The following is a 10,563-nucleotide window of genomic DNA, read 5'->3' as shown; positions in this document are numbered from 1 at the left end:
CTAATAAAAGTATGAGCAATAACAATAGTAGTAATAATTAGTATGATCAATAGCAATAGTTGGACTTGCTGCAGCAAGCCCAGTAATAAGAGTCAGACAGAGGTGGTACAGTTAGAGTCATGTTTATTTACAGCAGAATCCTGACTGAATGGGGAGGGGGGGTTGGGGGAGGAGGAGGGAGGGGGGTTGGGGGAGGAGGGTGGGGGTGGACAGGAGAGGGTAGGAGGGGGAGGAGGAGGGAGGGGGGTGGGGGGAGGAGGAGGGAGGGGGGTGGGGGGTGGACAGGAGAGGGAGGACAGGAGAGGGTAGGAGGGAGGGGGGTGGACAGGAGAGGGGAGGAGGGGGAGGGTTAGGAGACAAAATGTTTTAGATTCAGCTCTTCAGGATCCATGTTTCACTACACAGTTCTTAATTTATTTATTCAACTTTTTATACAGAATCCATTCAGCTGTAATGTCAACGCACCAACAGAGCTCCGCCCCCTGCTGGAGGGAACAGGAGGAGGAAAGAAAAGTATAAAATGGCAAAAGCCCTAAACCTATAAATCTACAGCACTACAGGAGCCCTGGAGGGACAAACAAACCAGACAAACAAAGGGGGGGGAGATAAAAAGGAAGCGATCTTTCATAAAAAAAAAATGAAAAAACATTTTTTTTTCTTTTTCTCTTGAATTGTTATTCACCATGATGATCGTCATCGGTAGTTTTTTTTTTTTTTTCTTCTTCTTTTGTTTTTGTTTTTTCTGTTTATAAACTCGCCAAGTCCACAGAGAGGCAGAGAGGGACGTCGTCGGGGGTGGGGGGGGATGGGGGTTGTCGTGGTAACATGATGTCGTCCATGATGCGTAGGGGTTAGGCCCCTCCCCCTTGGCCCCCCACAGTGACAGTGTTCAGGTAAACGTCCAGCCCAAAAGGGGGTTGGGGGGGGGGGCGACGCGCCTCAAAAATCCAGGTGAGTCAGAGCTGTTCAGAGTCAAGATGGCCGACCCAACGCGGCCGTTGTCCGTTTGACCTATGACCTTCCTCTGTGCTTCCTCCTCGCCGGGGAGCTCAGTGCCATAGGGGGTCAAGGCAGCGAGAGAGTCTGGGAGCTGCAGTTGCCGTGGTAATGACACACACACACACACACACACACACACACACACACACACACTGTACACTTGTCATGCAAGGCCAGAAAAACAAAACATTACAAAATAAACCGGTAAAAAAAAAAGATCCAGACACACACACACACACACACACACACACACACACACACACACACACACACACACACACACAGCTAACAGTGGATGAAGTGACCGTCCGAAATGTCCAAATAACTGTTGGGTGGTAACCGCGTGGTAAACCGTGCGGTAACCGTGGTAACCGTGCGGTAACCGTGGTAACCGTGTGGTAAACCAGACAAAGCGTGGCGATGGTTCACGTTAACTCGTCTCTCTGATCACGACCTTTTATTACTAATGAATCAGATCTGCTCACTACTCAGGTCCACACAGGGCTGGGGAGGTAATGCTATACGATCACGCACACGCTTACACACACACACACACACACACACACACACACACACACACACATCACACACACACCTATCTCACACACACACACACACACCGAGGGTTTTCCCAATGTCCAATGGGCTGGGGGTGGGCTGGGGGTAGCGGGGGGAATGTCCCATCAACACAATTATCAAACCACATTTCTCATTGTCTGTTTTTACCAGTCCTTGTTCTAAAATTAAAACATGAAATAACACAACCTCTCATTCCACTCTCTCTGACACACACACACACACACACACACACACTCACACACCCCCTCTCTCTCTCTCTCTCTCTCTCTCTCACACACACACTCACACACCCCCTCTCTCTCTCTCTCTCTCTCTCTCTCACACACACACACACACACACACACACACACACACACACACACACACACACACACACAATACCCCAAATACATGTGTACACATATATACAAAGAGAGATGTACCCCCCCTGGCAGGGGAACATTATAATGCATCATTTCTGTATATGCCAAGAATAAAATCTTTCTAAATAAAATACATGTTTCTGTGAGGTGGGGGGGGGGGCAGCAAAATGATACTGAAATGACGGAGTTTGTTAAAGAGGGGGGGGGGAGAGAGAAGAGGAAAGAGAGGTTACAGGGAGGCGGAGGGAGGGAGGGAAGGATGAACCTTGGGAAGCATCTTTCTCCTCTCCTGTGTAAGACGCAGGTCCTGTGCTATGATGTCACTCTCCTGCGTGGGGGGGGGGGCAGAGGCAGCTCCGCCTCCTTCTCCTCCGCGGTCCGTTTTCGAAATCGTTCCAGAATAATAAACAACAACAATAATCAGAATCTTGATGACGATGCTTAAAAAAACCACACACAACCCCCCCCCCCTCCTCAGTCATGTCCCCCAACCATTAGTCCACATAGGGGGGGGGGCAGGTCTTATGTCCGACTGAGGCCTCAGATACACAGATGGAAGGGCCAAAGGGGTGGGGGGGGGTTAAGACAGACAGATAGAAAAGAAAGAAAGAGAGAGATAGAAAGGAGGAGGGAAGAGGCCTGAAAAAAATGGAATGGGCCAAGGGAAGGGAGTGGAACCAATAAAAGGAGGGATGGAAAAGTAGGTGAGAGAGAGAGAGAGGAAGGCTAAATAAAAAAATCAGGAGGTAGAGTAGAGGGGGGGAGAAACACAGGAAGGATGTGAGAAGAGGAAGTAAAGAGATGGAGGGGAAAAGAGGAAGAAGAGAGAGAGAGGAAAAAAAGAGGAATCGGGGAATAAAAAGGAGTTGTGTCTGGCGATGCGGCCCCCCCCACGCTGGGGTCCTCCGGAGGGCTGGAGGGGCTGCTCCGAGGATGGGGGGGGCGAGCATGAACAAGGGATGAGGAGGAGGAGGAGGAGGCAGCCATGGCCTCTCTTCAGTGTGCGCTCTCTCTCTCTCTCTCCCTCTTCCTCTCTCTCTTTCTCAGGGTAGGTGGTGGGGGGGGGTCCTGGGCCTCCTCCCGCTGGCTGTGTATCCCAGGGTGCATCATACCTCCAGGAAGCGGGAGCTGGTGGCCTTGTTGGGGTGGAAAGGCTCTGACCACATACGCCGCAGGTCCCCCTGTAGAGGACAGACCAGGGGTTAGAGGTCACAGCAGGTGAGAGAAACACACTCCCCTCAGCACCGGTGTTCCACCTCTGAACCTACTTACAGGACTTTCACACCGCCAAGGAACCATTCCGGTTAGCGTTTGCCAACCAAGTCTGGAACCAGCCGGAGAATGTCCGACCGAAAATAAATTGGTTCGGAACCTGAACAGTTGGTTCGCAGCGGGAACCAGAAAACAGTGGTTCTCAAGCGGGAACCAAAATGTAGAACAGTCACGTCGTCAGTGGATGTGTCATATTCTAGGCTGCAGAGACCAGCAAGGAGGAAGGAGACAAAATGTAATCTAAATCTAAAGTGATGAAAATCATTCTTGTCATTCTCTCCATCTTCCTCACATGCTCAGCAAACACGCACACACAAACTGAAATCTCGTAAGCCATTTCTATTCCAGTAACGGAGCAGCTGGTTACTAAGAGAACGCGTGTGGAAAGTGTTGTTTGTTTTGTTTCATAGAAAATAGTGTTTATTTCAGATACTGTAGTGGAAGATATAATCCACATTTCCAGTGAAGTAGCTGCCAATCTAATTGTGACATTTTTGTTTATCCCGCCCCTTCATCACCCAGCGTTGATAACGTTGATGGTTCTGGTTACACTGGTATGAACACGGCTGGTTCACCAGACGCCACCAAGGTCCGGAGGTTTCAGAACAAGAACGGGAACGGTTCCTTGGCGGTGTGAAAGCCCTACTAGAGGACTGAGCCCCCCCCGTACCTTCAGGTAGGCCATGGTGAGCAGAGGCAGCAGGGTGAAGGGCACCAGGTAGAGCACGTACCTTCAGGTAGGCCATGGTGAGCAGAGGCAGCAGGGTGAAGGGCACCAGGTAGAGCACGTACCTTCAGGTAGGCCATGGTGAGCAGAGGCAGCAGGGTGAAGGGCACTAGGTAGAGCACGTACCTTCAGGTAGGCCATGGTGAGCAGAGGCAGCAGGGTGAAGGGCACTAGGTAGAGCACGTACCTTCAGGTAGGCCATGGTGAGCAGAGGCAGCAGGGTGAAGGGCACTAGGTAGAGCACGTACCTTCAGGTAGGCCATGGTGAGCAGAGGCAGCAGGGTGAAGGGCACTAGGTAGAGCACGTACCTTCAGGTAGGCCATGGTGAGCAGAGGCAGCAGGGTGAAGGGCACTAGGTAGAGCACGTACCTTCAGGTAGGCCATGGTGAGCAGAGGCAGCAGGGTGAAGGGCACTAGGTAGAGCACGTACCTTCAGGTAGGCCATGGTGAGCAGAGGCAGCAGGGTGAAGGGCACTAGGTAGAGCACGTACCTTCAGGTAGGCCATGGTGAGCAGAGGCAGCAGGGTGAAGGGCACTAGGTAGAGCAGGGCCGGCTGGGCTGCGCGGTGGATCCTGGAGGCCACGGTGGCTGTGAGCAGGCCTGGGGGGGGGGGACAACATCACTACAGAGCACGTTTCATACAACAGGCTGGGCAATTCTAAATGCTTTACATACAGCATACAAAATACAACAAGAGGAGAATAGTAAAAAGATGAAAGTGACACGAGTAGTAAATACAAGAAATAAATAGATAAACCTTTAATAAGATAATAGATAATGGATGAAAAGACCTAGATACAAGTGTTATGTCTCTCAGAGAGATAAGATTTCACACAGAGATGCAGAGAGCGGAGGGGCTGTGTGTCCTTGAGAGATAAGGTTTCCCACAGAGAAGCCTGAGGGAGAGAGATTCTCCCCTTGTTCTCAGAAAATGAATAAACTCACTTTTCCATCAATTAATTTTTGACAAGGTTCCAGAATCTCTGCACCTTGTATAAGTCTCCTGCCACGGTGCAGGCTTAAGGTGGCAGATCATCACAGGTCGCGGCTGCACGTATGAATACCTCAAGACGTCCGCCCTGTCCGCCCTGACCCTGATGTTTTTAATGATTCAGTCAATGACAGGTGATTATTACTGTGTCTGTATTCAACCGCTGTCCTGCCAGATATGGCGTGTGAGGTTGCAGTGTGTGAGGTTGCAGTATATTGACACGTTTGCCTATATTTACAGTGAATTCACAGCTCTTGGATTATGAACCATTCAGTGTGTCTCAGCCTAAACTCATAACCACCGCAGATATAAGAGATAAATAGATAAAACATTTAATCAGATAACAGATGAATGGATGTAAAGACAGACGAAGGTGTTTGTGTTCAGTCATAACTACTGCAGAACATGAAGGTGTTTAGGCCTAGTTTTAAATATGGGCCTGTTTGGTCCCGGAGCACGAGGCAGAGTGACTGAAAGCTGCTTCGCCGTGTTTATGTTTTCACTCTCGGAATGATTAAGCTGATTAGTCTCAGCTGACCTTGTCCACCACTCCTCCCCGGCCCCCCCCCCCCCCCCCCCCTCCTCCCCGCCCATCCACCTCTCCTCCCCGCCCCTCCTTACCCACAAAGTACCCCCCCCCTCCTCCCCGTCCATCCTTACCCACGAAGTACCCTCCCTCCTCCCCGTCCCTCCTTACCCACAAAGTACCCCCCCCTCCCATCTCCATCCTTACCCACGAAGTACCCCCCCCTCCTCCCCAACCCCCTCCTCCCCCCCCCCCCCCCCCCACTCCCTCCTCCCCGTCCATCCTTACCCACGAAGTACCCGACCAGGGTGCAGTGGAAGTAGGAGACTCGCTGCATGCGTCCGGGCACGGCCTGCTCGGAGTTGGCCTGCTTCTTGTAGTTGTCGTAACGCAGCACGAAGCACAGCAGCAGCCCCGGCATCACGATGTCCCCGATCCCCAGCATGGAGAAGTGACTCCCTGTGGAACTGAGGAGGGAGGGAGAGAGGGAGTGTGTGTGTGTGTGTGAGAGAGAGAAGAGGAGAACAGGAGGAGAGAGAGAGAAGAGGAGAAAGAGAGAAGAGAATGAGAGAGAGAGAGAGAAGAGAGGAGAGAGAGAGGAGAGTGAGATAGAGAGAGAGAGAGAGAGAAGAGAGAGAGAGAGAGGAGAGTGAGATAGAGAGAGAGAGGAGAGAGAGAGGAGAGAGAGGAGAGTGAGATAGAAGAGGGGAGAGAAGAGAGAGAAGAGAGGAGAGAGAGAGGAGAGTGAGATAGAAGAGGGGAGAGAGAGATCAGACATAAAAGGATAATAAGAGACGAGGGCAGCGGAGGACAGGAAGAAAACACAGACAAGCAGGAAGAGAAGAAGGGCAGGACTCGGGGGGGGGGGAAGAGGAGGGGAGGGAGGGGTGGGGGAAGAGGGGGGGAGGGAGGGGGAAATAAAAGGAGGTGACATTGTAGTGTGGGGATTAAATCATCTCCGGGGGAGGGAGGGAGGGGGTGGGGTGGAGGACACAGGACAGGACAGAGCGAGGGGATGGAGGAGGAAGTGGAAAATGGGAAGAATAAAAAAAACAGGCTCAGATTTCCTATGAAAGGCAGAGAGAGGTTAATCCACAGAGCTGTATGGGAGGCAGGCAGGGAGGGAGGGAGGCGGGGAGGGGAGGCAGGGCCGGGTCCAGGGGGAGCCTGGGAGCCCAGGGTTAGGTTTAGGTACCTGGGGAAGACCAGCTTTCCGGGCAGGGACAGGCGGGGCACGTCGCGGCCCATCCCCGGGCCCAGGTGGAGCTTCCGGGAGAGCACGTCCAGGGGGTTGTCAGCCGGCTGCGTGGCCACCTTCACCATCACGTTACTGTTGAAGATGTACGCTGAGAAGAACACCTGGGGGGGAGGGAGGGAGAGAGAGAGAGGGGGGGAGGGAGGGAGAGAGAGAGGGGGGGAGAGAGAGAGAAAGAGAGAGAGAGGGGGGGAGAGAGAGAGGGGTAGAGAGGGAGAGAAAGAGAGAGAGAGAGAGAGGGGGGGGAGAGAGAGGGAGAGAGAGAGGGAGGGAGAGAGAAAGAGAGAGAGAGAGGGGGGGAGAGAGAGGGGTAGAGAGGGAGAGAAAGAGAGAGAGGGGGGGAGAGAGAGAGAGAGAGGGGGGGGGAGAGAGGGAGAGAGAGAGGGGGGGAGAGAGGGAGGGAGAGAAAGAGAGAGAGAGAGGGGGGTAGAGAGAGAGAGAGAGGGGTAGAGAGAGAGAGAGGGGTAGAGAGAGAGAGGGGGGGGGGAGAGAGAGAGAGAGGGAGAGAGAGAGGGAGAGAAAGAGAGAGAGAGAGAGAGAGGGAGTGGGAGAGAAAGAGAGAGAGAGGGAGAGAAAGAGAGAGAGAGGGTTAGGGTGTGGGGGCGTTACAGGTAGGTTCGAGTTGGTTCGTGTGTGTGTGTGTGTACCTTGTACTGTTTCTCCAGTGTCTATACATTTATTTTTAGCTTCCTTTTTCTATCACGACAATGGCCCCTGGTTTTGATGATTCACTTGCTTAGTCAAATGTATTGATTGTAAGTCGCTTTGGAATAAGCCATGCCAAACATGTAAATGTAAAATGAGTTCCACTGGATCTATAGAACTTCCCGGTGGCCATCTCGGACAACTGTCCGGTTGGGAGTAAACGTTGTCATGGAGCGTATATATATATCCATGCCTCTGTGTCCTTCTCTGCAGGTCATGAGAGAGAGCTTCACACACGTGGTGAGAACTCTTCTCTCTCTTTCTCTCACCTCCTCTCCCTCCACTCCTCTGCCTGTCTGGCTTCACAGGAGGGAGGGAGGGAGGCAGACAGACAGGGAGGGAGGGAGGGGGGGAGGGAGACAGGCAGGGAGGGAGGGAGGCAGGACGACAAAGGAAGCCGTCTCGTCCTACTGGCACAGAAGCGTCACCCTCCCGTCTCGGCTAAGCAGAACCCCAGAACCCCCGGTCCCCCTCCGTTAACCCCCGAGGGTTCCGGAGACAGAGCACGAGCGGGCCTCCCAGAATGCTCGGCGGTGCCGTCGCTGTCCAACGAGACGCTACACTACGAGGAGGAGGTGGGACGGTGTGTAGACTGTAGTTGTGTTTGGTGTCGGGTGACTTCACGGCTCTGTGCTGGAGCGGTCGGTCGTATTTGGGTCAGTCGGTCGGGAGACGGTCAGGAGGGAGGGAGGGAGGGGGCTCTTACCCAGAAGACGTCATAGATGAGCAGGCCGGAGAGCAGCAGGCAAGACACCTTCAGACTGGGCAGCCGCACGAAGGCAATCATGGCCACGCACAGACCCATGGCCAGGGCTGAGGAGAGAGGGAGAGTGGGATGAACACACAGACCCATGGGCAGGGCAGAGGAGAGAGGGAGAGGGAGAAGAGGAGACAGAGACATGTACGAACACAGACCCATGGGCAGGGCAGAGAGGAAGGGAGAGGGAGAGGGAGAGAGAGAGAGACATGTATGAACACACAGACCCATGGGCAGGGCTGAGGAGAGAGGGAGAAGGAGAGGGGGAGAGAGGGAGAGAGAGACATGTATGAACACACAGGCCCAAGGCCAGGGCTAAGGAGAGAGGGAGAGAGAGACATGTATGAACACACAGGCCCAAGGCCAGGGCTGAGGAGAGAGGGACATGTACAGTTGAAGTCTGTTTACATACACCTGAGCCAAATACATTTAAACTCAGTTTTTCCCCACAATTCCTGACATTAAATCCTAGTAAACATTCCCCGTTAGGTCAGTTTGGATCACTACTTTATTTTGAGAATGTGAAATAGAGAAAAGAGAGAATTTAAATTGTTTAACTTGGTCAAACGTTTCGAGTAGCCTTCCACAAGCTTCCCACAATAAGTTGGTGGAATTTTGTCCCATTCCTCCTGACAGAACTGGTGTAACTGAGTCAGGCTTGTCGGCCTCCTTGCTTGAACACACTTGTTTTCCAGAGCTTTGTGATGGCCACTCCAATACCTTGACTTTGTTGTCCGTAAGCCATTTTGCCACAACTTTGGAAGTGTGTTTGGGGTCATTGTCCATTTGGAAGACCCATTTGCGACCAAGCTTTAACTTCCTGGCTGAGTGTTGAGATGTTGATGCGTCAATATATTTCACATCATTTTCAGGTCAACTTAGAGTATGTAAACTTCTGATCCACTGGAATTGTGCTCTAGTGAACTGGACTGGACTGGACTACACGTATATGGATATATTTTTTTAAGCGGATATTTTCGTCCTCGTTTAAAATAAAAAAAACTGTCCACACCACAAAAATATCTCTGTCCATACGAAAAGCCAAAACTGAACACGATCGCCCGATCGACCGACAATGAAGTTGAGCTATTGTTGCTGTTGACAACCGTTTTGCTTCATTGCGCATGTGTGAACGGCTTGACGTCATTGCAACAACACCAGCTCCGTTTAACATAACCACACTGATCCACTCAATCAGATATTTTTTTATCCATTTAGAGAAATCTCTGTTTATGCGAGTGAAAACGCCGTGTTCGTATGGCTGAGGCCCAATTGTAAAAAATACAATTTGCGTTTAGAAAAATATCCATATACGTGTAGTCCAGGCCTAAGTGAAATAATCTGTCTGTACACAATTGTTGGAAAAAATACTTGTGTGTCATGCACAAAGTAGATGTCCTCACCGACTTGCCAAAAGTATAGTTTGTAAAATAATATCTGTGGAGTGGTTTAAAAAAATTACTTCAACCTAAGAGAGTGTGTGTAAACTTTCGACTTCAACTGTATGAACACACAGGCTCGTGGCCAGGGCTGGGGAGAGACACAGAGAGACACGTGTATGAACACAGTAGGTGGGCAGGACACAGACAGACATACAGACAGAGAGAGAGAGGACACAGACAGACATACAGACAGAGAGAGGACACAGACAGACAGACAGAGAGAGGACACAGACAGACAGACAGAGAGAGGACACAGACAGACAGTCAGAGAGAGAGAGGACACAGACAGACAGAGAGAGAGAGAGGACACAGACAGACAGACAGAGACAGAGAGACACACTAAAAGAAAGATTCAGCCCGGTGTGGCAGACAATATGATGTGCACTGCTCCCTCACACACACACACACACACACACACACACACACGCACACACGCTTACACACGCACTACGTTCTCACACACATGCGCACACACACACACACACACACACACACACACACGCACACGCACGCACACTTACACACGCACTACTCTCTCACACACGCACACACGCACGCACGCACACGCACACACACACACACGCACACGCACACGCACACACACAGACACACACACACACACACGCACACGCACGCACACTTACACACGCACTACTCTCTCACACACGCACACACGCACGCATGCACGCACGCACACGCACACACACACGCACACACACACACACACACACACACACACACACACACACGCACACACACACACACACACACACACACACCGTCCATGAGCAGCCAGTGTCCCGTCAGCACCCAGATGAGCACCAGCAGCACAGACAGGGAGAAGGACAGCAGCTCCGCCAGGGTGAAGCGCCCACAGCAGCCGAACGAGATCCTGCAGGAGAGACCAGGGAGAGACCAGACATGAGACCAGGGAGAGACCAGACAT

At 51.9% G+C, this 10,563-nt stretch overlaps 1 protein-coding gene across 1 annotated transcript in view; it reads right to left on the bottom strand.

The window, feature by feature from the left end:
* Positions 1-1,256: 1,256 nt before the first annotated feature.
* sppl3 (signal peptide peptidase 3) overlaps positions 1,257-10,563 on the bottom strand; it is a 35,958-nt gene continuing 26,651 nt past the window's right edge. Inside the window, exons 6-11 of the mRNA XM_080528579.1 lie at positions 10,397-10,509; positions 8,125-8,231; positions 6,654-6,817; positions 5,747-5,925; positions 4,432-4,541; positions 1,257-3,121 (exon numbers count right to left, since the gene is read on the bottom strand). Coding sequence (XP_080384705.1) covers positions 3,047-3,121; positions 4,432-4,541; positions 5,747-5,925; positions 6,654-6,817; positions 8,125-8,231; positions 10,397-10,509 — 748 coding nt within the window. The 3' untranslated portion in view covers positions 1,257-3,046. The remainder of the gene's footprint in view (positions 3,122-4,431; positions 4,542-5,746; positions 5,926-6,653; positions 6,818-8,124; positions 8,232-10,396; positions 10,510-10,563) is intronic.

Source organism: Nansenia antarctica, assembly GCF_963989245.1.
Source record: "Nansenia antarctica genome assembly, chromosome: 4".
NCBI lineage: Eukaryota > Metazoa > Chordata > Actinopteri > Argentiniformes > Microstomatidae > Nansenia > Nansenia antarctica.
The sequence above is the reverse complement of the archived record's forward strand: the minus strand, read 5'-3'. Positions and strand labels throughout refer to the sequence as shown.